The sequence below is a fragment of the Dichotomopilus funicola genome (genome assembly GCF_033296635.1).
Source record: "Dichotomopilus funicola strain CBS 141.50 unplaced genomic scaffold C8A04scaffold_11, whole genome shotgun sequence".
Taxonomy (NCBI): domain Eukaryota; kingdom Fungi; phylum Ascomycota; class Sordariomycetes; order Sordariales; family Chaetomiaceae; genus Dichotomopilus; species Dichotomopilus funicola.
Window position 1 is genome coordinate 196,477 of NW_026944032.1, and position 26,543 is coordinate 223,019.

At 56.6% G+C, this 26,543-nt stretch overlaps 9 protein-coding genes across 9 annotated transcripts; 6 read left to right on the plus strand and 3 right to left on the minus strand.

The window, feature by feature from the left end:
* Nucleotides 1-233: 233 nt before the first annotated feature.
* Nucleotides 234-931, plus strand: C8A04DRAFT_26151 (uncharacterized protein; the record flags this gene model as incomplete). The annotated part of the gene is made up of 3 exons (XM_062779823.1): nucleotides 234-291; nucleotides 379-446; nucleotides 533-931. 3 exons carry the CDS (start codon nucleotides 234-236, stop codon nucleotides 929-931), a joined length of 525 nt encoding a protein of 174 aa, XP_062639362.1.
* A 571-nt stretch (nucleotides 932-1,502) lies between these two features.
* Nucleotides 1,503-3,069, minus strand: C8A04DRAFT_35283 (Argonaute complex, subunit Arb1; the record flags this gene model as incomplete). The annotated part of the gene is made up of 3 exons (XM_062783107.1): nucleotides 1,503-2,361; nucleotides 2,423-2,807; nucleotides 2,880-3,069. The coding sequence occupies 3 exons, from the start codon at nucleotides 3,067-3,069 to the stop codon at nucleotides 1,503-1,505; spliced, it is 1,434 nt and encodes a 477-aa protein (XP_062639363.1).
* Nucleotides 3,070-4,665: 1,596 nt separating this feature from the next.
* C8A04DRAFT_35284 (inositol polyphosphate kinase-domain-containing protein) lies at nucleotides 4,666-5,961 on the plus strand (the record flags this gene model as incomplete). Its single annotated transcript, XM_062783108.1, has 2 exons — nucleotides 4,666-4,733; nucleotides 4,800-5,961. The coding sequence occupies 2 exons, from the start codon at nucleotides 4,666-4,668 to the stop codon at nucleotides 5,959-5,961; spliced, it is 1,230 nt and encodes a 409-aa protein (XP_062639364.1).
* Nucleotides 5,962-6,488: 527 nt separating this feature from the next.
* On the plus strand, nucleotides 6,489-8,146 carry C8A04DRAFT_35285 (Pre-mRNA cleavage complex II protein Clp1-domain-containing protein; the record flags this gene model as incomplete). Its single annotated transcript, XM_062783109.1, has 4 exons — nucleotides 6,489-6,524; nucleotides 6,623-7,478; nucleotides 7,535-7,801; nucleotides 7,878-8,146. The coding sequence occupies 4 exons, from the start codon at nucleotides 6,489-6,491 to the stop codon at nucleotides 8,144-8,146; spliced, it is 1,428 nt and encodes a 475-aa protein (XP_062639365.1).
* A 4,861-nt stretch (nucleotides 8,147-13,007) lies between these two features.
* C8A04DRAFT_35286 (G protein-coupled glucose receptor regulating Gpa2-domain-containing protein) lies at nucleotides 13,008-15,765 on the plus strand (the record flags this gene model as incomplete). The annotated part of the gene is made up of 5 exons (XM_062783110.1): nucleotides 13,008-13,135; nucleotides 13,206-14,086; nucleotides 14,351-14,820; nucleotides 15,013-15,120; nucleotides 15,310-15,765. The coding sequence occupies 5 exons, from the start codon at nucleotides 13,008-13,010 to the stop codon at nucleotides 15,763-15,765; spliced, it is 2,043 nt and encodes a 680-aa protein (XP_062639366.1).
* A 790-nt stretch (nucleotides 15,766-16,555) lies between these two features.
* On the minus strand, nucleotides 16,556-17,393 carry C8A04DRAFT_35287 (uncharacterized protein; the record flags this gene model as incomplete). Its single annotated transcript, XM_062783111.1, has 2 exons — nucleotides 16,556-16,855; nucleotides 16,941-17,393. The coding sequence occupies 2 exons, from the start codon at nucleotides 17,391-17,393 to the stop codon at nucleotides 16,556-16,558; spliced, it is 753 nt and encodes a 250-aa protein (XP_062639367.1).
* A 636-nt stretch (nucleotides 17,394-18,029) lies between these two features.
* On the plus strand, nucleotides 18,030-19,449 carry C8A04DRAFT_26157 (uncharacterized protein; the record flags this gene model as incomplete). The annotated part of the gene is made up of 2 exons (XM_062779824.1): nucleotides 18,030-18,147; nucleotides 18,215-19,449. 2 exons carry the CDS (start codon nucleotides 18,030-18,032, stop codon nucleotides 19,447-19,449), a joined length of 1,353 nt encoding a protein of 450 aa, XP_062639368.1.
* A 179-nt stretch (nucleotides 19,450-19,628) lies between these two features.
* C8A04DRAFT_35289 (ATPase synthesis protein 25, mitochondrial) lies at nucleotides 19,629-20,633 on the minus strand (the record flags this gene model as incomplete). The annotated part of the gene is made up of 1 exon (XM_062783112.1): nucleotides 19,629-20,633. The coding sequence occupies one exon, from the start codon at nucleotides 20,631-20,633 to the stop codon at nucleotides 19,629-19,631; it is 1,005 nt and encodes a 334-aa protein (XP_062639369.1).
* A 641-nt stretch (nucleotides 20,634-21,274) lies between these two features.
* On the plus strand, nucleotides 21,275-25,657 carry C8A04DRAFT_10190 (uncharacterized protein; the record flags this gene model as incomplete). Its single annotated transcript, XM_062776496.1, has 3 exons — nucleotides 21,275-22,135; nucleotides 22,178-25,277; nucleotides 25,419-25,657. The coding sequence occupies 3 exons, from the start codon at nucleotides 21,275-21,277 to the stop codon at nucleotides 25,655-25,657; spliced, it is 4,200 nt and encodes a 1,399-aa protein (XP_062639370.1).
* Nucleotides 25,658-26,543: the final 886 nt, after the last annotated feature.

Sequence of the window (26,543 nt, forward strand, 5' to 3'; positions counted from 1 at the left end):
CTGCAAGGCACGCCAAGAGCCTAGAACCAAGAAGGGACAAGTTCATTACGCAAGTCCCTGCACGCACTGCCCACTGCGTGACCCCAAGGCCCCCGTTCTTGCATCATGAATTCAGGACCTTCTGGAACAACCCCTCTCCCTTTCAACAACAACAACAACAACATCCCTCTAATCCCACAAAACTTTGCTCCATCTCCTCGCTCATTTGGAGATTTGGCTTTCATATTCTCAAGATGTGCTCCACCGACATTTTCCTCGGCCTTCTCGCCGTCCTCTTCCCACCAATTTCCGGTTTGTCACCCTCGTGCGCTGTTGCCTTCCGCAGGCGTCGCGATGCAAATGGCATCTTTAAAGCTCATACGCTAATGATTTTGATAGTCTGGGTAAAGCGCGGTATCTGCTCCGCTGACTCCATCATCAACATCCTCCTCTGTGTCCTCGGCTACGTACGTTTCTCCCCTCCCGATCCCCCCCTCGATCCTCTCGCTTTATCACCCCCCCCTAACTAACACTGTCACCCTCCGCTCTCCAGCTCCCCGGCCTCCTCCACGCCTGGTACATCATCGCCAAGCACCCCGAACCCGACTACGACTACGAGTACCAAAACGTCCCGCAGGACTCAGAGCACGGCCGCGTCTACGTCTTCGTCAACGGCCAGTCCCAACACCCCCGCCACCAGGGCTACCAGCAACACCCGATCCCCCACGCCCAGGGCCCCAAGCCGCAACAGCAGGGCGGCCAGCCGAACTACGGCACCAACAACTACAACCACACTTCGGGGTCTGCGGGTGCCCCGCAGCAGCAGCAGCAGCAGCAGCACCAGCCGCAGGAGCAGGGGACGACTTCGGAGGCCGGGCCGAGTGATGGCGCTGCGCCCCCGAGTTATGCTCAGGTTGTTGCTGGAGACCATAAGGTGCAGACACATGACTAGGTGACTCATCTAGGCCATGTTTGTCGAACCCAGGGGCCTACCACGGCCGTATGGTTGGTCGGTGGCCGGTGGTTCTAGCCGCTCAATACGACGCGAGCGGTGTGTTTGGAAGTTCGGGCGTTAGTGTGTATGTCTGGTCTTGTTGAGTCAGGATCCTAGGGTATCAGTTCATTTCAAATGGGCTATCGGGAAGGGTGTTACGGGCGGATTTCTGGCTCTTTGTGATTATCTCTCTCATTTGCGATGTTGGAACATGGATTTCTCTATTCTCATGGTTACCCCAAGGCTGCAACTTGTATCAAGCTGCCAGGGACGCCTATAAGCGATACATAACGTTGAGCCTCTCGGGCAGTACTGTTCATGTCATATCAGCGAATAACTCACAGGTTTACATCGTTCACTTAAACAACATATGCTTCTCAAAACGGGCATTTATTTGGGTCCGCTTAGGTCCTCCAACTTCACTGAATAGCTGCGACTACTATCTATCCGAGACCCGGCCGTTTCGAGTTCTCAGTCCCGGTTCCGTCTCTCCCTCCGTCCGTGTCCCAAACCCAATCCGCAACAAGTCTCAAATATCCTTCTCGTCCACCTGAGGTCCATCCATCCCCCCCGCATCCTCGTCATCATAAATGCTCCTCGCGGGGCGCTCGTTCGGAACCGGTTCCTTGTACTGCAACATCAGCTCCTGCGGCAGGAACAAGTAGTACGTAGGGCGGATCTCCCGGATGCACTTGATGAACTCGAGGCCGGAGCTTAGCGTGTGTACAGTCATGGTCAACGTCATGCCCAGCTTGAGAAGACGTAAGATGTCATCCTCGAGAATGAAGTTGTGGTCTTTATCCGCCTCGGGTGGGATAGTAGCAGTGGCGGAGTTGTCCCACCCATCACGGACAACAACCGGACGAGTGGTGATCGTGCCGCAGGGCTGCATGTCCGGGTACCCGGTGAGATGCCGGTTAACAGTTTGATACTTTGCGCGCGTGGCGTCGTTCGGGCGTTGGATGCCACGAACTTCAATGGTCATCTCGTTTGTGTCGACTATGGAGGATTCAGCGGGAATGATCGTTTGCTTAGATCCCATCACGGTCGAGAGTGCCACAGCGTATATGATCTTGGCCGTTTTGTGATCCATAGGCTTCTCTCCTCCGAAAGAAGTGTCAAAGTCGCTAGTGTCTTTGCCCTGGTCCGGCTTGTGCAATATGCCCAACGCCGTGTTGAATGGGCCAGGGAGCAGCGTGGTAAGTTCTGTAATCGCCGGCATTTCGCCCAGCGCTTGCTTGCAGATTCTCTGGGCTTTCTTGAGGTCGTCGGCGTACTCTGGGCAGACCTCATGACGGTCGACGTACTTCAGAAAGTTGAGGATGACATCGACGCCCATGGAAAACTGGTTGTAGTTACCTCCCGCCAACTGCGGAAGATGCTCGGATCTAGCGAGCTATTAGCTTTGTTGCTGTAATGGAGTTTCAGACCGTGTGGCAGTAAGCTTACAGATATCCCGTAACAACGCCAGTGAAGTCAACATCCCAATGCTCGGGGTAGTTTGGGTTGAAGTAGCGCGGGTTATGATTGCCCTCTCCACCTCGCTGGATCACATCGTCTGCCGTCATCTCTCGCACCGAGCTTTTGCTGGCCTCTTCCAGCGCGTCATTCTCAATGTTCCGAGTACTCTGAAACTGTCTGACGCTGGCGTCGATGCCCCCTAGGTAGAGGTAGCGGGAAAACAGGTACTCGCGCTCGGAGCTGAGGCGACGCCGGGCGCGGAATCGTTGAATGCACTCTTCGATGCGGTCGACGAACGGCCGGTGTGGAGCGTAAATGACTTCCGTTTCCTGACTGTGTTCGGCCGGGGTCATCGGGGCGTCACAGTAGAATTCTGATACCGAGTCCATCAGTGATCATGGTCCGTTATCGGATTTCTCTCCCATCCCACGGGTTTGGGACTCACCTTCGAATCCAGTACCCCGTTTCTTCGCCTTTGAAGTCTTCTTCTTCTTCTTCTTCTTCTCCTCTTTGGGTTTCTCTGTGAGGTCGACCACGTCCCCCGTAGCAGGTGGGTGCGTGTGATCCGTTTGCGCTTCGGCCTGGTTCTGCTGACCCTCCAAGCTGGCGGGAGTGGGCTCTTCCGGTGTAGCCATGTTGAAGAGTCGGAGAAGCAAAATCCTAGATGTTGGTTCTCTGCATAAGGTTCCTTGTACGGTCTGTTATGCGGTCCTTGTGTTTTAGGGTCGGGGTGAAGAGTTGTACGGTTTTGATCAACCGAATGGCAGAAGAAGTTTGCAAAAGATCATGAGGTTTGGTGAAAGGCACTGCGAAATTATGGCCTAACTGGAAATTAAACGGTAAAATCGGATCAAATAGGTCCTCAAGCATTATCAAAGAAGGAAGGAGTGCATGGAGCAAACGGGCGCGCCCAGCTCGGAACAGTGCAGCGCAATCAGGAAGTTGTTAATTGTTAATAGTTACACATTGATTCATCATAGCAGTTAAACGATTCTCTAAATCGAGAATAAAAGCAAAACTCGAGCTAAGAATGAGATAAAACTTTATTGTAAGGTTGAGTCTTGTTTTCATGTCAAGTCCAGGGAACACTGAACTAGTGGCATATACATGTATGTACCTTCCTCCCCTTAACTTCTCGACCGAGCACTCGAGCTCGTCAACAAGTAGATTATGGCACAAAACACTGGCCCAGAGCATGCGTACTTAATCTGCCAACCCCGTATAATCAGCTTTGTGCCATAAAAGCAGCTGCAAGCCCTGGGGTATATCCTTGGGGGTTTTCCTTTCTCAGTGCTGAAGATATTATAGTTTGATGCTACCTAAATGGGCCACAAGCAGACAACCTGCAGCAAGATTATGAGCGGGAAGCCCGCTAAATGCGAGTCGGAAACGACGGGACTGTGAGCCTCCATTGCTGTTGGACCACATAAGAAAGTGGCGTAGCTGACCACCCTGTTTCTTACACTTCGATAATGCGTCCATTATGGGTGAGGCTCTGTCTATCCGGGAGAGGCTCAGCAGGTCATCACGAATCCCGAGAAGACTCAAATCGCGGGAGCCTAGAGGATGTCAGGAGAAGCCATGGGGCTTTCTTTTGTACCATCGTGGCGTTTCCCAAGCGCGTGGGGGACAAGTGTTTGCACAGCTGATAACTTCAAAAGCCCCGTAGCCTTGCGCGTTTGTGCTATGGTTTTGGGGCAGTGACGGGATGACGGCAGCTGGAGGTGTCAACGTGCATGTCAAGCATTCAAAATCCTGGTCATTCGCAGGACCCCTGCAGAGTTTCCCATCTGAGCCGCCCTTGCGCGCTCTGATTGGCTTGTGCCTCCTCAAGATCCGAGGCTTTTGGCGCGGGGCGACCCGCTCTTGCGACAAGCTGCAAGTTGTGAGGTCCCCACCATGCCCACCTTGCAGCTTGGAGCCGCGCATCGCCCCGCGTTGGCTTTCGTTGGCTTTCATCCCAACCTTGGAAAAGGGCATCGTGGTGCTCTTTCTGGCCGCAATTTTTTTTTTTTGCTACCAAATCGGTTCCTCCCGGCGAGGCTCTCCTTTGTTGGAATTTCAGCATTAAGCGACAAGTCACATTTATGCACTCATGAGGCCGCAATCATTGCCTGCACCACAGAGCCTCAGCCCGAGTACAAATACCGGCAGCCGAGCCCTCGTTTGCGGGTGCCCCTGGCATCTTACACTAAGCACCATATCTCCCACAAGAAAATTCAATCAACACCATGGCTGGCGGCAGACAACTCCCAGCCCACGCTGATCTCCAGCCTTACAATCATGCAGTCGCGGGCCAGTAAGTTCAACTCTAAGCAGGCAGAGCTTTTTCTTGGTTTGCAAAGATCTAACTCTTGGAAATTAGTGATGGGACCCTTTCCGATATCGACGGCGAGCTCTTCATCAAGCCCTGCGTGCAGCAAGAGATTGACTTTTACGAAACAACTTTCCGCGACCACCCCGACTTTGCGTCTCTGATGCCCATTTACTTCGGAACGCTCTCCCTTAACGATGCGACCGACATTGACTCGCTCAACGAGCAGCTCCCGGGGGTCGCCGACCACATGAGCCAGGGGCTGAAAGAAGAAGCTGTCAACATGGCTAAGGCTGCTGTGGCTGAAGCCGAAGCTGAAGCGGCGGCCGAAGCAGCAGCCCAACCAGTCGACATCTCGTGGCGGCCAAACAAGAACCGCAAGCTCGCAACCAACAAATCGGTAGTTCTACAAAATACCACACACGGCTTCAAGAAGCCCAACATCTTGGACGCCAAACTCGGCCGGCGACTATGGGCTGACGACGCGCCCCCGGAGAAGCGCAAGCGGTTCGAGGAGATCAGCAGACAGACCACAAACGGGACGCACGGGTTTCGGATCGCGGGCATGCGTGTGTACAAGGGGTCTGCTGATCCGGAGGAGCTGGATGAACAAGGCTTCAAGGTGTATGACCGGGACTATGGCAGATTGTCAGTGAACAAGGACACTATTGTGGAGGAATTGGGGAAGTTCATCTTCAATGAATCGGCCGGAATCGACCGGGAGCTGGGGCAGGCCGTTGCGCAGGCTTTTGTGGCGGACCTCAAGCGGGTGGAGGAGGTTTTGGCTAGCTCGGAGACCCGCATGTACTCGGCGAGCCTGTTGTTTACCTTCGAAGGAGACGGCAAGGCGTTGCGTGCCGCCATTGAGGAGAACAACGACGTGGTGGAAAAGGTCAATGGCCTCGGGGAGCAGGTCGACGAGGATGGTCTCCTTGGGGAAGAAGAGTTGGTTGCTGTGACCGGGATAGACGCCTCGGCGCTTCCTGGCGTTATCGAAGGGGATGTGAAGGTTGTGGAGTTGATGGGGGAGGTGGAAGACGGCGAATTGGAGGAAGCGGACGAAGACGACGAGCTCTCAAAGCTTCCCCGCATCTACTCGCTCAAGCTTATCGACTTTGCGCATGCCGAGTGGGTGCCAGGGCAGGGGCCGGACGAGAACAACCTGCTGGGCGTTCGGAGCCTCATCAAGATTTTTGAGGAATTGAGCCAATAAAGATGGGGTGGAGAAGGAAAACGGCGTTGTCTTTCGGTTAGCGGTGTTTTCTCTTTTCTTTTTTTCTCTCTCTTTTTTGTATGCCTGGCATGGGTGGGAATGGTGCATGAGGTTACGACCGTTATGACGCGGAGGGTTTAGAGGCTTTGAGCGTTGATTTGATTTCCATCGAATACCCAACACCAGTGTGCTACTAGATTTTTCAATTTAGATACGTTGTTTTTGTACCGTATATATGGCCTTGACTTTTAGCATGACAAGGAGACAAGTGGGAAATAAGAACATGTTCGTTTCAGTCAATCTCCTCAAGGCTCTTCCTGGTCAGGTACTTTGATGCTTTTGACATCAATGCATTGCGGTGGTTGTGTTCACGTGAAGTGTGCTAGGGAAGGTGTGATGTGATGCTTGGTGGTAACCGCCCCACTTGCCTGCCGGCGGAAGAACATCAATTGAAGCTCCAAAGCTTCCGGAGCTCAAGTTTCCATCCATTTTCATCAACTTACTATCCTCCGCATGAGTTAACCAAAATGTCTATTCCCGGGCTAGGCCAAATTGCCCCGCAGGTACGCACAAATGCTAACTAACCATTAATGCACCGTCAAACAAAGTCAATTGACAACCCCCAAAGCCCACCTTGCTAACCTACCTTTCTCCCGACCAGCAACCCACAACCTCAACAACCAACACCATCACCCTCCGCCCCTTCTGGGAGTGGCGTTTCAGGGTCCCGCGCAGCTCCCCAACAGGCGTGGGCGCCACCGTGCGCCTGACCAGCGGCACCGCCGAACGCGACGGCACTGAGCTCGCCCTCAACCACACCTATGTCTTCCCGCGTAACACCCAGAGCCGCCTGCTCACCTACACGGGCGGCACCCTCGAGGTCAGCGGCGACTATGACGACAGCAGCGTCGCGCAGTACGGGACGCCTGGACATTCGCCCCAGCTGTCGGTGCTGAATTTGCATTTTGCGTTGCAGGACTTGCGCGCTGCTGTGGGGAAGAGTAATAATAATAATAATCTTAATCAGGGTGGGAGTTCCGATGGAGCGGTCCCAGGACCCAGGGTGATGATATGCGGGGGTAAAGACAGGGGCAAGACATCATTGGCGAGAACGCTCGCCGCGATGGCGACACGTATGGGTGGGCAGCCGCTCGTGGCCAGCGTCGACCCGCGCGAGGGCATGCTTGCGCTGCCGGGCACGATCAGCGCGGCGGTGTTTGGGACGGTGATGGATGTGGAGGACCCGGCGGGCGGATTTGGAGTTAGTGGTACGCCTAGCAGCGGGCCGAGCGCCGTGCCGGTTAAGTTGCCGATGGTGTATTATGTTGGGAGAGAGAGGGTGGATGAGGACGTGGGGTTGTGGAGGGACTTAGTGGGCAAGTTGGGGAGTTCGGTGAGGGCTAAGTTTGCGGCAGATGAGCTGGTGAGGGAGGCTGGGTTGATCGTGGATACGCCGGCGGCAAGCGTTGCGAAGGCGGAAGTGGAGGGGTTGATTCATGTGGTCAATGAGTTTGCGAGTGAGTTTATTGGGGTTCCGTTTCCTGGCTCTGAGTTGGTAACTGACGTTTCACAGTAAACATCGTGGTCGTACTCGGGTCGCCGGCCCTCTACACCGAGCTGCAACGCCGACTGGGAACGGAAAAGACACCTCACGGAGAAACTATCGCGCTGTTGGATCTCGTCAAGTCGGATGGTGTGGCGGCACGGGACAAGGATCACATGAAGTTCAACCGCGAGGCCGCGATTAAGGAATACTTTTTCGGCGACGCCAAAAGGACACTCAGTCCGTTTACGCAGTCGGTTGGGTTTGACGAGGTGGCTATTTTCAAGGCACCCGATGGTAGGTCTAGCCTCTTCATTGGGGGTTGACCTTCTAATATTTGGACCCCCACGGGCCATAACTGACGGTGAACCAGACTCAGATTATGTTGACGACCAAACAACTCTCGAGCAGGCCGAGATCTCGGCGGAGATGTCCCACTGGACGCTCGCGGTCATGAATGCATCAATCAACGACCCACCGGAGACGATCCGGCAGGCGCCCGTCATGGGATTTGTGGCCATCGCAGATGTGGACGAGAACAGGCGGCGTCTCAAGATCCTGTCCCCCGTGAGCGGGAGACTGGGGAATCGACCGCTAGTCTGGGGCCGGTGGCCTGAGCCTTACATCAACTTGCTAGGGTAGTGACGAGAGCTCAGCTTGGCCCTGCACTTCGGTTCGCGATAATTAGAGGGGCATCAACAACGCCCCAAGCAACCAAGTAAAACACGATATCAAGCCCACGGTGGAGAGAGATGGCGATAGCATTGCTTTTTTTGGCGCATTTCCGAGAGGTCGGGGCAAAAGGCGCATTCAGTTTTAGGGTTGAAGAGCTTACTTTTACGCAGGAGGATTCCCAATGGATACCTTCCTAGTCAATATCGATTTGTTTTTATACATTGGTTCTTGGGCCGGAAGTGATCCGGGCGACCCACCCTTGCACCGGTGGTTTGGACCCGAAACGGCCATTCAGCGCCTCGTCTGTTGCCTTTTGCTTTTAACGTGACGCAGTCGTGTCTGTTTACCTATTTCCGGATACTCCATTCCTGATTCGTCTCCCCACATCAATGGCTTTTTTTACTCTCTTTCCCCCCCAACGGACTTGACCCCTCACTCGAGGTCATGCTGGACAACTCAATTTTTCCCTCATCACTTGAAATTCCCGCTGACTTTTTTTCTCTTTTTGTTGTTGGCCCTTGTGGAACCAACATGCACGGGTTTGAGACCTTGAGAGAGGACCCCGTGAGACCTGCGCGGGACTCCGCGTCCGGGTGGCTGGCGTGAGCCGAGGGATTTTCAACCGTTGGGTGTTTGTTGTGGGGGAATCTCGCTCGCTTCCGGGGGGCTTATTTTATTTTTACGCAGTCTCCCCTTGTTGTGAAGTGAACTTGTGACGAGACGACGGGATGTGAGATGGGGGAATTTGATCACTTGGCGGGCGGGCGGGCGGTTACCCCCGATTCGAATCGACTTGACAATTTTATTGTTTTTCTTATTATTGTTTCGGTTTGGTGGTGCCCAGACACAACCAAACGACGGTCCGATGATACCTCGGGAGAGCTAACCCGGTCACATCAACTGGGCACATCGCAATCTGAAAACGACTTGGAGCGGACAAGGTTGCAGCAGATCGGACTGCCGGGCCTTAGCCCTGATCGGGGCTGGCGACTCCACTGATCGATCAGGCTCACCAACAGCGTCAACGATGCACTTGTCTTGAACCTTCATACGTTCGCATAGGTCTGAAACCTTTGCGGCAGAGACCTTTCATTGAGCGGCTGCCGCGTCGTCAAATGTCTCTGAAACTGACAAGACCTACGTATGAACACCTACCTGCCTTACCTTATACAGCAATGCATGCGGTCAGTCAACCAAAGGTTGTCGTGTATTTTGTTTGCAGTATTCGTAACTCGCCCGGGATCTCTCGACGCTAAACTCCTGTGCGTCAAGAGAGAAAAAGTGAAACCCGCCCACTTGCCCGCTTGCCCGCTTCAGCACCTCGCTCATTGAGAGCGATTGAGAGGTCTCATCAGGGTTTCATTGATCCGACAACCGGGGTCCAGCTCGGCCAAGCAAAAGCCAAGTCGTCACCCAACAAGGATGGACATTGGGGGGCAGGGCGATTTGGGGGGGAGGGGGACATTTTGGGGGTTATTTAGCGAGGAGCTGGAGGGGCGGGCGGGCAGGCGAGCGGGCGGTAAAACTCGATGTCAAGTGTGTGTGAATTGTCGATGAAATCGCAGGGCAGCCAGCCAGCGGATTGTGACGGTGACTTGGGGTCTTCGGCGGGCGGGTGAACCCCCACCATCAATCAGCCGGGCAGCGCCAGTGCCCGGCTGCTTGGCTCACCCCCCTTCCTTTCACTCACGGCACTCTCTTACCCCCCTGTGGGACGCGAAGCGCTGGTGTGCTGCGGGTGATCGCCTCGGCTTGGGGGTTTTGGGGTTGGGGTTTTTCTCCACGGGGTCACCTGAACGCCCGATCGGGTCGGTGATGAGTTTGATGACTGATGATGAAGCGACTGGTTGGTTGATGAGGGGATGAGTTGGGCGGCTGCGTTTATGGCGTCGCTCATTCTCACTGGGCGGGCACTCGAAACTCGAAAATAGCATTTTCGAGATCCGTATTCGTCACTTTGTTCCGCGTCTGGTCGTTTCAAAAAAGGTCGCTGTTTATCATCACAGCTGGACCTGCCAGACCTACCAGCCTACATGGCATTGGTTGCGATTGGGAAGGGAGACAGACCTACGGACAGGATTGGAACCTTTATCTCCGCCCGATACCCGAAGCCAAACCGAGGCCGAAACGTCAACCGTCGTTAGCGGGGCAGGACAAGGCGGTGTCGGTTGACCAGCTTGATCCCAGATGACTGCTTCGTACGTTAGTTAGTTACTCCCCAAGGACTCAATCCAACCGGACAAGCGGACAAGTGGATGAACCAACAGTCAGACTTTTTTTTCGGTCTCGTGCGGGTTGAGCGGGCAAGTAGCGCAGGCGGCAGGCAGTTGGGGCGCCCGCCCGAGTTGAAGGTTTTTTGTCAGAGACCTACCTACATTTAGTTATGCACAAATTCCGCCCAGTCACGCCCCATCCGCAACTGCCGCTGCCGCTGCCGCTAACGTTACCCGAGTAAGGTCGTGTTGCCGCCGCGTTTGTGACGTTAGCAAGCAGGTCTCTCGCTTCTGCGGGTATGCAGTGCGCTGGTGCAGTGCTCTGCTGTTGTGTTGCTGTGCTGCTGTGCTGCTGTGCTGCTGTGCTGCTGTGCTGCTGTGTTGCTGGAGGTGTGCATGTGGCGGTCTGGGATTTTCGGGTTTGAGGAGGCGTCACTCTGGCTGTCACTGTCAGTCTGCCTTGTGGGACGGATTGATGCAATGCATTGGCTTTTGGGCCAACAGGGCGACGGGCAGCGGGCAACGGGGCAACGCAAGCGAAGCAACAACCGCAGCCGCAAGCCGCAAGTTGTTGGGGCGCACCCAAGGCCAATTTCTCGGTCCCGCGCCCGTTTGCAATGCCCGCTTCATCACTCATGCAGACGGAACTTGCGTGCGTTGATCAGTCACCCGCATTCCTACCAAGTGCTCATATCCGTAGTGTACACGACGGATACAGAGCTAAGATTCCAGGGTTACTGGCCCTTGCCTCTTTCCCGCCCGCGCGATGTGCCCTATTTCTCCTATTGGTGCATCCGAGCAAGTCACGACTCGCAAAGGGGTTTGATCTGATGGGGGTCGTGAACTGGACAAGACCCTGTGTCTCGGTTTGGGGGGCATTGGGGGACCCTGAGTGCGCAAGGGGGGGCTGGCCTGGCGATGGGCAAACGCGATGGGGATGGATGGGGGGATGATGGTCTGCGATGTTATGTCCGCAGTTCATGTTGGCCGGACCGACGAGGCCCAGGGGGCCGTGACGTGGACGATGACTTGACGAGCGATCGATCCCGTGGGATCGTATCCTATCCTAGTGTAGGTATTTCCCCCGTCGCGGATGGACCAAGGAAAACACACGAGACCTTTTGCCTCTTTTTTTTAGGCGGCCCAGGGTTTCTTATCGCCTCCTCGGAGGTCTCCCGTCGACCGTGTACCTCCGCGGTAACAAGGTCATATTCCTCCCTCGGCTTCCCGTCGGCTACCCGTCGGGAACTACACAATCTCCTTGGCAGGGCGCTGCACAAAGAAAGACCTCACTACCAGGGAGATGATGCGAGAGGGAGAGGGGCAGGACAGAGAATGGAATGGGATGTGCAGCGTTTGCTTTGTGACATTTCCCTCGCGCGCCCGGCTGGGGCTTGCGCTTGGCGTTTTGCACATCCCCAGCTTGCAGCCCACAGCGACAAAAAAAGACAAGGGGCCAATCCGGGGACATCTCGTCTGATTCAAGGCCGCGATCCCTTGGCACACACCCCCCCCCATGGAACTCGACGGACGCCCCTGTCGCCCAGAGCGTTGGGCCGCGCTTGGAGACTCGAGAGGGAGAGGAGGAGGGGAGGTGACCCGCATTTTCACTTGTTTCTTTTTTTTTTTTGGTCAAAATGACCGTTGTTTTCTCTCGCTTGAGGGGGGCACGGAGACGGGGCACTCGAACTGGGACTGGGGGGTGATGAGCGAGGTCTCGGGTTTTCCTGTTTGTCTGTCTGGTCTGTCTGTCTGCCTGTCTGTGACTATCAAGGTGTCTGTTGGTTGGTTTTCGCCCTTCTTGTCGCCTCAACGCTTTTTTCCTCTCCTTCACGACCTACTTTGCTTGCCTTGCTTGGTTTCCCTCTTTCCTGCCTATTCTGTGACCTAGCCTATGGACTTACACTAGGGACCTAGGAACCTATTAGCTCGGAACTGGACCTATTTTTTCTTGTTTGTTTGCCTGCCTTACCCTGGCTATTACTTGCCCTGCATTGATTTGATTGCCCTGTCTTGGGTTTTGCCTTCCGAGTCCCGAGCCTCGATCCGGGGGTGCTTATTTGGCGGTTTGCTGTCTCACATCTCACCGACAGTGTGCCTAATCCGGACATCTTTTAAATACCCACCAAGACCCCCGAGTCCCGGGTTCGTGTCTGGTTTTCCGCAGACAGAGTTTATTTGTTCTCGACAATTACAGTACACTGCAACACTACATATATCAACAAAGTAATAAAGACACTACTTGTTCGGCTTCGGACCTGCGCAACACGGAACATCGTCAGGTGCAGATCGGCCGCCGTCATGCACCGACGTCTTGCGGGGGATCATTGGAAGGCTGGACTGATATAGTCTTGCCCTGAATCACACAAAACAACACATACACGAAAGAGACAGGGAAAGGAAAAGAGAGAAGGGAAAGGGAGACTTGTTATTGTGCCATGACGGGACTGGGATGGAGAGACTCGGGGATGTCATTTCTCGATTCCAGCCATGGAGCATCAACAACCACAACAACGGCAACAGCGACGACAGGGGCAGCAGCGAGAGCAGCAGAAGCAGTATGGGCAGCAGCCACAGGGGAGGTCAGGCAGCTGGTGGCGCGATACCCGTCCAAAATGGCCGGTGACACGTACATCATCCAAGTGCTGCTGATCTTGTCGGTGACCTTTGCGTCGGTGAGCGTGCTGGCGACGCTGACGACGCTGTACTGGTTTGTGAGGATGCGGCGGAGTTTTCGGCATGAGTGAGTTGGGTTCCCGTCTCTCGGATTTTGGTCGTGGGTGTTTTTTGTGCGTTGTGCTAATGAATTTTAGGCTGGTCCTCCTGCTGATCAAGAGCGACTTCCTCAAGTCGGCTGTGCTGGTCCTCTTCGCCATCGTCAACCTTGTCCGCGGCACTGTCCACTCTGACTCGGCCTTCTGCCAGGTCACTGGCTTTGCCCTGGCTGTGGGCATCGAGACCTCTGACATCGCGGTGCTGCTCATAGCCGTGCACTCGCTCATGTACATCTTTCGCCCGCGCTCGGGACTGTACCCGTACCGCCGGTTCGCGTTTGTGGTGTTTTATTTGTATCCGCTGCTGGCCGCGTCGCTGGCGTTCATCAATGGGAATGGGTATGAGAATATGGGCCCGTACTGCTACTTGCGGACGGATCGGAGCTGGGCGCGGCTGGCGCTGAGCTGGGTACCGCGGTACATGATCACGGTGGCGATTGTGATTATTTACGCGTTTATTTATCTGTACATCCGCAAGCGGATGGGAGATTTTGGGAGGAGGCGGTCCGAGGCTATTCACTCGAGGGGGGGAGGAAGAGGAGGTGGAAGCGGAGGAAGGAGGGGAAGCCGGAGAGACTCGAACAGGACAGGATCGGTGTACAACGGGCTGATCCCGTCGTCGATGTGTTCACGCCGGACGTCGGCCACCGACACCATCGCCGCGGCCAAGGACCGGCTACGACCGGCGTCGTCACTGGCTCCGACCCGTCCGACAAGCGTCGACGCTCCGGATCCGTTCATCAAATGGGACTGGTCTGGCTTCGAAGCACGTCAGAGCCCGCGGAAACCAGCCGACGACACCAGCGACCTGATCGCGCCGAACTCGCCTAATTCACCCACTTTTCTATCTCCACCAGCCGCAGCACACACCCACACCCACACCAACACCCGCGCCCACCGACCCATCATCATGACCATCGGTCCATCAGCGACACCAACCGAAGACGAGACCGAGGAAGACGACCTGGGCGAACTCCGCCCTACCGAACGACGCCGCACCTTCTCCCTCCAATCCCGGCGCTCTATCCCCGAGCATCGCCACAACATCCCGCTGACGTCGCGGTCCTTCTCCCTCGACACAGCCATGGCAGCAGCCTCAGCAGCCGACACCCTCCTTCCATCGGCGGCAGACACAACAGCAGACACAACAGCAGACACGGCAACAATCGGGACAACGACCGAAGTTGACGCCGACGCACCCGATTCCTGTCCTATTCTCCCCTCATCGCCGCCTGCGTGCCTTATTACCCTTACGCCTCCGGGGGGGAAGCATACGACCACTACCGCCAACCCTAACCCTAACCCTGTCTCCCGCAGTCACAGCTACAGTCACAGCTACAGTCACAGCTACAGCCACAGACACAGCCAGACAACAACCCCCCACGACTCCTCCGACTACCCGGATTCCCGCACCGCTTCTCATTCCTACTACCACTACCACTACGCCAGCCACGGCAGCTACAGCTACCACTACTCCAGTTACGGCTCCTACGACCACACAGCCGAAGACGACGCCCCCGTGCGCACAAAAAACCACAAAAAAACCCTCCGCCAACTCCGTTCCTTATTCGCCTACCCCCTCGTATACGTCTGTGTCTGGCTGTTCCCTTTCATCTCCCATATTCTTGGGTATGACGATGATTCTGTTCGACATGTACATGAGTCTCAGATGTACCCCGCTGCCGGAACCGGAACTGGGACCGCAACTGGAACTGGAACTGGAACTGGAACTGGAACTGGGTTGGGGGTTGGGGCTGGATTTTCAGGGGGGAAGGAGTTGAGAGGACTGGCTGCGGGGTTAGCGGGGGGATTGGTTGGTGCTAGTGGGGATGAGCCGTTGACACAGGAACCGCCGCATTGGTTGTTGATTGTGACGTTGTTGAGCTTGTGTGTGCAGGGGGCGGTGGATTGTGGGTTGTTTATGGCGAGGGAGACGCCGTGGCGGTATGAGAGGGTGCAGCCGCAAGAGATTCCTGCCGAACAGGCACAGCAACGGCAGGGACAGCAGTCGCAGCAGCAGGGACAAGGACAGCATGGACAGGAAGGACAGCAGGCACAGCAGGCACAGCAGAGGGGGGGCCAGAACGGGTGTCCGTTGAGCGAGGGCAGGGTGATGGTGGGCACGTTCTGGAACGGGTTGAAGAGGCGATGGGGGTGGAGGGCTCAACAGGGCTGGGGGAGGTGGTGTGCATGGTGGGAGTGGGTTGGTGGGTGGTTGTGGGTTGTGGTTTCGTTAGTGGCCGGGAGGAGGAATAACAACAACCACCAAAACGGAAACATCACAACCACAGACGCAGGCACGGACACAGGCACGGACACAGGCAGGATAGGAACAGCGACAACAGGCGACACCCGACCCTGGGACCGCCGCCGAGTCGGCCGGAGCGGTGCAGTTGGCCGAACCAGGGAGGAAATGCTAGTTGATGGCCGGTTGGCGAGACAAAGAAGGGAAGGGGAGGTGGAGGACGAGAGGGAACGGAGGCGGATGAGGGGGATGGGCAACACGGGCAGGGGGACTGCGACGGTGGGGAGGGAAAGGGAATGGTGGGAGGCTTATGAGAGGGATGGGGTGGTCGGGGAGTATGATTCGGATTTTTGATGTTGATGTGGACGAGGGGAGTGCATTCAGCATTTTAGCGGGTGGTTGTGGTTGTGGGGGGTTGTTTTTGGTTTACATGTATGATGCATGCCACGCGGCTCTGTTTCCTTCTCCCTCTCTCTTTCCCTCTTTTTATTTTATTTTTCTACTATTTTCTTTTCTTTTTTTTTCTTTTTCTACTATTTTCTTTTCTTTTCTTTTTTTTTACTACTCATGTTTGTTGTCGAAGCGACCAAGTTAGAAGATACCCCGGTGGAAGAAGAGTTAGTTCCTGATTCTGCATTTGGGCGGGGGCACACTGGATGATGGCTGGACACGGTTTGCGCTGCGGTTGCGGTTGCATTGGGTTCCTGGGCGTTCAATGGGATGGATGCATGGTTGGGAAACGGGACGGGACGGACAGGTAGCATGACGGTCCTCATGTTAACATGAAGCTATTGTTTCTTGGTGATGTCGCATTTGTCTCGGTGCTGTGAACACGTACTTGGCGTTCTACCCTCGTAGGGTGAGAAATTGGGAGACCGGAGTGAGTCCTCAACGAGACAATTCCGCTCTCGGACGATAAAGTGCGGAGATGGGGACGATCGTACTTTGAGCAGCGGCCGCGTGAGCAAAAGAGTCTCAGAGAGATCACCACGGCGATTGCCAGACGATCGGCTTGGCGGAGATGATATCACACTGTCTGAGACGCCAACACATGCTGAGCATCCTTCGGCGATGCCGAGTCATCCGTACTCTGTTAAACAACTCTACGGAGTAACTGCCGTGACGATTAATGTCTATTGATTACCTAGCCCTGCTGTTGATCCAGCAAAAACTTGAGAAACACCTGGGCCATAAACACCCCGTCATGCTCCTGCTTATTCCGCGTCTTGCCGCTCGCGTACTCGGCGTCCGTAAGCACCCCCGACGCGTGCCGCAGCTCGAGGATCTCGTCCATGATGTCGTCGGTGAACTCGGGGTGGCCCTGGACCGTGATGACCTTGTTGGGGATGAGGAAGCCGTGGTTGGCGCACTTTTCCGTGGACGCCAGGAGTTCTGCGCCGTCGGGGAGCCCAAACACGATGTCTCGGTGCATTTGTTGGATTTTCTAAACAGTTAGCAGTGTTCGTTACTTTTGCAATAAAATAAAATAAAATAAAATAAAAATAAAATGAGAGAAATCAGAAACCTACCAAAACATCCCGTCCAAAAACCTCCCTCCCCCTCTCCGTCAACCCCGTCTCCGTCACACTCACCTCCCAACCCCCCTCACTCCTCCCCACCGTCAACCCCATCGCCCTGGCCACAATCTGATGCCCAAAACACACCCCGACAACCCTCACTCTCCCATCCGCCAGCGCCCGCCCCACAAACTCCACCAGCCCCAAAATCCACGCATCATCCCCAAACGCATTGTGCTTCGAACCCGAAACCAGCACCGCGTCGATGTTGTTCAGGTCTGGGTAGACTGTGGCTGGGTCGCCCGAGACGACGTCGTGGCCGGTGAGGGTCACGACGGAGTCGAGGGGGATGGGGGATACGGCGCGGGTGAGGAGATGGCGGAAGACGCCGCGGTAGCCGCCGTAGCGGGCGTTGGATGCCGGGACGGGGGTGTCGGCTTCGAGGATGGCGAGGCGGAGGGGCATGATGGTCACTGGTGTAGTTTTGGGGAAGAGCTGATGGAGAATGGTAAACGGTCGAAATCTGAGACGGCAAAATACCGGAGAAAGATCGGAAAATTTAAGGGGGGTTGATTTTGAAAATGACTTAAAAAATAACTGGCGGCTGTTCTGAGGCTTGGTTGACCCCGTAGTTGTGAGTGAACTCGGATGGAATCTCACTTCGATATCGGCGTTTATCTCGGCGCGGAGGTCGAGGTTGGGAGCGGCTTACGGAGATCCGAGTGCCTGATGACTCGTACAACCCTAACCCTGCGCCGAGAACAGCCGAGCCGACCGGAGCCGGAGCGGGCCAGGACCGTTAACGTGAGTGGGGTGTCCTAGGTTGTATGGAACCTGTAACTCACGACTGGAAACTTGTCTAAATTCAACGAAATTGTCGACATCCCTCTACCTGACTTTGACGGATAGTAGACCCGATTCTATTTGAGTAACTCGCAGCAAGTGGCATTTTCAGAGCCGGTAGGAGAGTGAGCAATTCATTCCCGACAGATTCTCACTGAAAGCCTGAACCATAATTCGGCCCTAATTCATGTCACTTTTAGTGATACTTGGGACGAACCTCAAACTCAACTTGCAAAACATTCAACCCGCAAACTCATCATGCCCCCAACCCGCCACTCACTCAAATCCTTCCTTCAAGCCGCCCGGAATGCCCTCCGCGCTCCCCCGTCACAGCGGCCGAAACCTCTGACCTTTGTCATCGGCAACGAGTCTGCAGGTAATAACCCACCACTCAACAACCCAACCCCAATATCATATCCTGAACTTAACTAACTCGTATGTAGACCTGGACTCCCTCTGCTCGGCCGTCCTCTTCGCCTACTTCCGCACCCACACGGCCCCCCACACCCTGCACATTCCTCTCTCCCACCTCCCACGTGCAGACCTCGCCCTACGCCCGGAACTGACCGCAGCCCTGGTACCAGCGGGCTTGAAACCGGATGATTTGCTCACCTTGACCGACCTCCCGCCGGTGGCAGATCGCAGCGAGGGTAAACAGGGAGTCGAAGATCCAGACGACGGGTTGTCACCACTACACCCCCAAGACACACAATGGCTACTCGTCGACCACAACGCCCTGACTGGTCAACTCGCCTCGCGTTTCGCAGACCGTGTAGTCGGCTGTATCGACCACCACGACGACGAGGGTGTCGTGCCTGCGCAGCGTGACTTGCCCCCGGGCAACCCACGCGTGATTGCCAAATGTGGGAGTTGTATGAGTCTCGTCGTGGATCGGTACCGGTCGCTTTGGGACGATCTCTCTTCTCTTCCCTGTCACGACGAGACAGCAACAACCTGCGACTCCCAACTCGCCCACCTCGCCCTCGCGCCCATGCTCATCGACACCGCGACGCTCATGTCGCAAGACAAAACCACCGAGACCGACATCCGTTCCGTCGAGTTCGCCGAGGCCAAAATTTCACCCCTAAAAACAACCCCCAATACCACCAACAACAACGACACCAACCCCCCCTCCTCCTACAATCGCGAAAACTACCACTCCCTCCTATCCCATCACAAACAATCCATCACCTCTCTCACCTACCACGACCTCCTCCGCAAAGACTACAAACGCTGGACCGAAGGCCGCCTCACCCTCGGCATATCCTCCATCGTCCGCAACCTAACCTATCTCTTCACCCACATCGACACACAAAACCGCACCGCATTTTTACATGTCCTTCGGCGCTGGGCACACGAGCAGGAGTTGGATGTTGTCGCTGTGATGACGGCGTCGAATATTACCGAGGAAGGGGAAGGGGACGGGGAAAGGGGGTTTAGGAGGGAGTTGTTGGTGTGGGGGGTGAGTGAGGAGGGGGGGATGGTGGTGAGGAGGTTTGGGGAGAGCTTTGGGGGGGTGTTGGGGTTGGTGAGGTGGGGGGTTGGGGAATTGGATTGTGATGGAGGGGATGAGGATGGGGGATTGAGGGTGGGATGGTGGCAGAGGGAGGTGAAGCACAGTCGGAAGCAGGTTGGGCCGATGTTGAGGGAGGTGATGAGGGATGGTGCGAGGTTATAAGGGTGGGTGTATAGTTTTGGTACTTGGGATTTCATGTTTTATTTGGGACATCGCTGCATTGGTATATTTGTATGTATACGTCTTTTGTTTACATTGTTGTACATATCATGTCGTTTCTGACCGACCCCTGACTATCTATTCCTCATCCTCTTTTCATAACCTAACCGACCGAGATCCATCTACCACGCCTGGGTCGCCCTGCCCTCCCCCGGCGCATCCAACACAAACCCATCCCTCTCCCTCCTCTTCCGCGCTCCCTCCAACTTCCTCCCCCAATACCTCTCCAAATCCAACTCCTCCCTCCTCCCCTCCGTCATCATCTGCACCACCACCGTCTCCCCCGTCTGCGGCACCCCAAACCCCGTCGTCCTCCCCTGCTCATCCCTCAAAACCACCTCCTGCACCGACCCCCCGACCATCCCCAAATTCACACACACCCACCCCGTACTAATCCCATCATCCCCCCCTCTCACCACCCCGGAAGTCCCCAACAACTTCGCCTTCCTTGCCAACCGTCTCAACTTCGTCTTCAGTTCATTCCTCCCCAGCAACCCATCCGCATCCCCCGCGATCCCCCGCCCGCGCAGCCAGCGGACGAGTCGGTCGGCAGACACGTGCAGGTGCCGCTCGCTGCGGGCTGTGGCGAAGAGCATGATGAGGCGGGGGCCGAGGGCGGGCGGGGGGTCGAGGGTGCGGAGGTCGAGGATGGAGAGGGCGTCGAGGCCGAGGTCGTCGGCGAGGTAGGGGAGGAGGAGGGGGAGGATCTTGGGGGGGGAGGAGGGGAGAGAGGGGAGCGTGGAGGGGGTGTGTAGGAGGGTTGGGTGCCGCGGGGGTTCGACTTGGAGGTACCAGGGTTTGTCATCTTTGTCTTTGTCTGGGGGGGAATCTGCTGAGGAGGAGGAACCAGATGTTGGTGTGTTTTCGACATCAGCACTGGGCTCTGCTGGGGCGAGCTCTTCGATGGAGGGCCCCCTCAGTAGATTGGGGGACGGCCGGAAAGCAGAGAATGCTGCTGTGCTTGTCCGAGGCAATAAAGAGGGTTGTGGTGACCTCGCTGTTGTCCTTGTCGATATTTGGTCTCGCGCCGCAAAAGTGGACATGAATGGACGGGCCGCAGATGCCCTGCACGCGGGGCAACGGGCAGCCCGCAAGATCGAAGCGGGTGCTGCGGATGGTCTTAACATGATGGGTTGTGGTTCAACGTTGTTGAGGAGAGTTCGAGAAGTCGTAAATTCGAGCCGCGTAAAACGCCTACAGGACAGAGTAAAGACGCTGAGACCTATGGAGTCGGGACTCAATGGCCTTCGCCACTGGCCCAGCGCTTGCAATGCTCAGTAAAAGTTGCAGTACTTTCAAAGCGGGATTGCGGGACTCGAGGCTCGTGCTACTCCACAGCTCAGGTGGAGCTCTCTTATCCGCCCAATCAGAAGCACGGAATCCAGATTTTTTTCTTCACAACGGCCCTCCACCTTGCGGCATGTCGATTTTTCTAAACTTTCGTCTTTTTAACCTCGTTCGGTTGACCAAAGCAACCGGCGATTCTTGTCTTTCCCATCGTCTTGCATGAGCTGTCCTCGGTTGACGACGAGTTGACCGCGACTTTCTTTCTCCGTGCGACTCGCCGGCTGTTTCTTCTTTTTTCCCTCGTTTCCCTTTATTTCTTCTTGTGTAAAACAAACCCTGTTATCTTAATGAATTGATTTTCTGCTTGTTCAGCAGATCCCCCTCCCCCGCCAGACACACAACCGGCCCCCTCTTCTCCCGGAACCTCGAGGCACCGGCACTGGCGCGCGGCCTCGGGACTTCCGTTCCTCTCTCTCTGACGATGCTTGTCCGCCGGACCGCCATTCGACAGCCTGTACCTGCTCGCTGCCTCGTATCGTCTCGACCCCTCCTCGGGTCTGCCTCGTCAAGATGCTCCGTTGCCCTCTTAGCTGAGAGCCGCCGGGTTCTGACCACAAGCAACGGCGGCCCGCGGCCTGGGAGAAAGACTGCTCCGCCCAAGGGCCCGGACAGCTTCGAGCGAAACATAGCCACTTCCGCCGGCAGCCCTCAAGTCACAGGGCATGATGTACCCTTCCGGGGTCTACCGGCCGGGCTAGCCCGCTCAGCCTACCGGTCAGGCGACGATGCGCCGAAACAACCCCTCTACTTGCTCCGGCCCTTCGCCCCGACCGACCCGCTGGTGCTTCAAGCACAGAAATCTGCCCCGCCACGACAACGCGTCAACCCGAACGGCATTCCCGGCGACTACGACGAGATGGTCGCCGTGTTCGAGGCCTGCCTTCAGGTCGGCAGACTGGACCGCGCCTCCCTGGTGCTCGCCCGGCTCAACAGGATCAACCTGGTTGACCCGGAACAAGTCATCAAACTGCACAACCAGTATCTAAAGGCCCGCATCGCCCAGCTCTCGGAAGAGCCCGAGAACAAGGAGCTCGGGGATGGACTCCACAAGTGGTTCGAGAAGCAGATCCGCAGCCCCGAGTTGCCGTTGAAGCCTATCACGGTTGCCTACATGCTCAAGGCGACTCTGCTCGCTTCCGAGGGCCCCCGCCGGAAGGTGTTGTTACAACGCTACATCGAACTGCTAGAGAAGAACAGCCATTCGGAACTTGTCGATCTCGGCAACGTTCTCAGCGATGAAGATCTGGCGGCTCTCTCCGCCGATTTTCCATCCCTGGACGTCGTGGCCACCGAGGAGGATTACGACGCCGGCCCTGTCGAGGAGCCTGACTTGGGTGACCGAGACGGCGACCGAGACGGTGACCGAGATGGTCCCATCCCCGGCCTTGACGGCCTGAAAGCAGGTGATCAACAGGTCCGCACACCCGAAGTTCTCAGCACCCCACAAAAGGGCCTGGGCCTCAAGTCTCTCAAAACGGCTCTCTCCCTGCTCTCCGAGCTGCCCCCGGGCCTGAACATTGCTTCGCTCTCCAACTCGCAGCGGCGCGAGGTCCAGGCCCGCTTGGAGAGGGACTGCGTGGATGCGGCCCTAGCCCGGTGGCGGGACGAGAACGAGGCACTCATGAAAATGGGCTTGAACTCGCAGTTGTCCGATCCTTCCCTCAACTCCAAATTGTTCCAGTGGCATCAAGCCCTGGAGGCCAGGTTGACCCACGAGCAAGAACAAGTCGACGTCTCCGAAAACCTCGCCAAAAAGACCGACACAGACATAGACCGCTGCATTTACGGCCCCCATCTGCTCCAGGCCCCGGCCAGCCGTCTGGCGGCCGTCACCATCCTCAGCATGCTCAGCACCATCGCCATGAACGGTGGCGAGAAAGGCGTGCCCGTGGCCGGTCTGGTGCAGAACCTGGCCAAGATTGCCGAGGAAGACATTCGCACCTACATCATGACCAAGAACCTTCGCTCAAGTAAGTTGATGGCGCGCTGGCAGCGGTCCGCTCGGCGAAGAATCCGCTATAACCGCCGCACGCCTCCGTCGACCGTACCGCTGACCACCCCGCCTGACACAGCTGCTGCAGCGAAGAAATCCGGTCTCGATATCGAACCCCCCGAGACCAACGAAACCCGGTGGCCCATCACCATCCGTACCAAGGTCGGCGCCGTCCTGCTGAGCGCCCTCATCGAGACCGCCAAGGTCGTGGCTGTCGGGCAGCACCCCGAGACAAAGGAAAGAATCACCCAGTTGCAGGCCGCCTTTACGCACGCCGTCCAGCTCAAGAGGGGGAGGAAGACGGGCGTGATCCTGCCGAACCGCCACCTGGTCGACCTCATGAAGCGAGAACCCCGCGGCGAGGCACTGGCCCGCCACTTGCCCATGGTCGTCGAGCCCGAGCCGTGGACCAAATTCGACAAAGGCGGCTTCGTTTCGTCCATTACCCCCATGATCCGGCTCAAGAACAACGAGATCGACCAGCGCATCTACGCCGAGGCCGCCATCGACCGCGGCGACATGGAGCAGATGATGCGCGGGCTGGACGTGCTGGGCAAGACGGCCTGGAAGATCAACCACTCCGTCTTCAACGTCATGCTGGAGGCCTGGAACACGGGCGAGGAGTTTGCGAACCTGCCAGCCCTGAACCCGCAGATCCCGATCCCGCCGGAGCCCGACTCGACCGACGACCCGATGAAGAAGCGGCACTGGCTCAAGGCTGTCAAGGCCGCCGAGAGCGAGAAGATCGGCCTGCACTCGGTGCGCTGCTTCATGAACTTCCAGCTCGAGATTGCGCGGGCCTTCCGCGACCAGACCTTTTACTTCCCCCACAACATCGACTTCCGCGGACGCGCGTACCCGATGCCCACCTACCTCAACCACATGGGTGCCGACCACATGCGTGGCCTGCTGCTCTTCGCCAACGGCAAACCGCTCGGCGAAGCCGGGCTCAAGTGGCTCAAGGTGCACTTGTCCAACGTGTACGGCTTCGACAAGGCGAGCCTGAAGGAGCGCGAGGACTTTGCGGTCGAGCACATGGAGGACATCTTCGATGCGGCCGACAACCCGCTCACGGGCAAGAAGTGGTGGCTCGAGGCCGAGGACCCCTGGCAATGCCTGGCCACCTGCTTCGAGCTGAAAGCCGCCCTGACGTCGCCGGACCCGGCCGCGTACGTCTGCCACCTGCCGGTGCATCAGGACGGCACCTGCAACGGGCTGCAACACTACGCCGCGCTCGGCGGTGACACGTGGGGTGCCACGCAGGTGAACCTGCTGCCGGGCGACCGGCCGGCCGATGTCTACGCGGCTGTGGCCGAGCTCGTGCAAAAGGGCATCGAGAAGGACAAGGCCGCGGGCCACCAGCTTGCGGCCTTTTTGGATGGCAAAATCACGCGCAAGGTCGTCAAGCAGCCCGTCATGACCAACGTGTACGGGGTGACGTTTATGGGCGCCAAGAAGCAGCTGCAGCGGCAGTTGGAAGACCTGTACCCCACGCTGGCGACCGACACCAACACCCCCTGGGGCATCTTCTCGACCTACCTGGCCGGCAAGGTGTTCCTGGCCATGTCGACCATGTTCCGCGGCGCCCACGACATCCAGCACTGGCTCGGCGAGATCGGCGGGCGGGTGTGCCGCGCCATCACGCAGGAACAGCTCGACCGCATCATCGACGCGCTGGGCGACGACGCGCGTTTCGGCAAGTCGCGTAAAACCTACGTCAGGAGGGTCGCGCTCAAAAACCCCGACAGGGCGGCCGAGAAGGAGCTGCAGGCCCAGTTCCGGAACACCGTCGTCTGGACCACCCCGCTGCGCATGCCCGTCGTCCAGCCCTACCGCAAGAGCGGCACCCGCCTGGTGTCGACCTGCCTGCAGGATCTGGTCCTGAGCAACGTCGACCGCGACGACCCGGTCAACCGCCGCAAGCAGCTCCAGGCCTTCCCCCCCAACTTCATCCACTCCCTCGACGCAAGCCACATGATGCTGTCGGCCCTCGAGTGCAGCGCCGCCGGCCTCACCTTTGCCGCCGTGCACGACTCGTTCTGGACCCACGCCGGCGACATCGACCGCATGAACACGGTGCTCCGCGACTGCTTCATCCGCATCCACAAGGAGGACGTCATCGGCCGCCTCAAGGCCGAGTTCGAAGCCCGGTACCGCGGCGCCATCTACCGCGCAAGCGTCGCCGCCAAGTCCCCAACGGGCCGCCTCATCACCGAGCACCGCAAGCTCAACAAGAAGACGGCGCGCGAAGAGCTCATCGACGAGCGCTGCCGGCAGAAACTCCTGAGCTCGGACGACCCGGAGGAGGTCAAGAAGGGGAAAGCCATGGTCACGCCCGCCAGCATCTTTGACGCGCACGCCACGCCGGACATGCTTCTTAACGAGGTGCAGCCGAGCGATTTGTTGGCTGATGCCGATGCCGAGACGCTGGGTGCAGCCATCGACGCCGATATGGACGGCGAGATGGATATTGAGAGCGACGCGGACCACGAAGATGGCGATGGCATGACGGCGTCAGCAGACGAGAATGAAGACGGGGCCACCGACGCTGATGCCGAGGCTGACGCCGAAGCCGAAGCCGATACTGAAACCTCAGCGGAAGCCGGCGCCGAAGCAGAAGCCGACCAAACCAAAGCAGACGGCGACATACGCAAGAGTTCCGACTACTTCTCAACAATGCTCGACAAGAAGAAATCTCCCAAGACCGTCCGGAAGCTCGAACTGTGGATGCCCATGACCTTCCCGGAGATCCCGGCCAAGGGCGACTTTGACGTGACTAAGCTTAAGGAGAGCAAGTACTTTTTCTCTTAGTGCTGTGTTTGCGCTCTTGCAGGTCGTTCAGCCTGCTTGTGTCTAACCACCCCCCTATATCTGTTGTTTTGTCTTGTATGTATGTACCATGAACAGGGGGGAAAAAGAAAGAAGGAAGGGGAAGAGCGGCTGCATTCTCACCCGGTGTTGTGGGGCTGTTTTTGTTTTTGTTTTGTTATTATGATGATCTCCATACCCCGGAGACAGGCGTTTGGCTATTTCGGTAGCGGTTCCTCTTTTTTACTTTCGACTTACATTTTTTTGGCATGATCACATCACATCACCGGCGGGGCGTTTGTGACGAAAAGATGAGACGCGCGCTGCGGGGGGTGGATTGGGCGGGTTGATGGGTGGGTGGTGGTTGGGGGATGGATGGTTTAGGGGGATGGATGCATTGCATGTGTATATGTACAGTACGTTAGATGAAACGATGAGAGGCAGGCCTGGGGTTGGGGCTTGTTGGTGTATCAAGATAAGATAAAAAGAGGAGAGAAAGAGAGAGAGATATAGATCGAGATGAATTATGAGTTGAAGATGGGTGTGTCTTGTTTGTGTGTGGTGTACGACATACGGCCTTGTGGGACACTATGAAATGGGGTGTTACCGGTTGTGTTGTGGCTTCCCTGAGAATGTGAACGTACGTACAGCTGACCAGAAGAAAGGACAAATAACCCGGATGAACCTCGGACTTTTTGCTGGTTATGTAGTTTGCCTCAGATAAATAAACATTACGGATACGACATTACGAATTAACATCTCGGTATTTTCATCGGCATCTTCAACACACCCCAAAACTTCCCTTCAAACCACCGATCCGATCTTACCTTCAACATCCAACGGCACTTCAAATCCCCCACAACCCCGATCTTGGCATGAACAACAACAG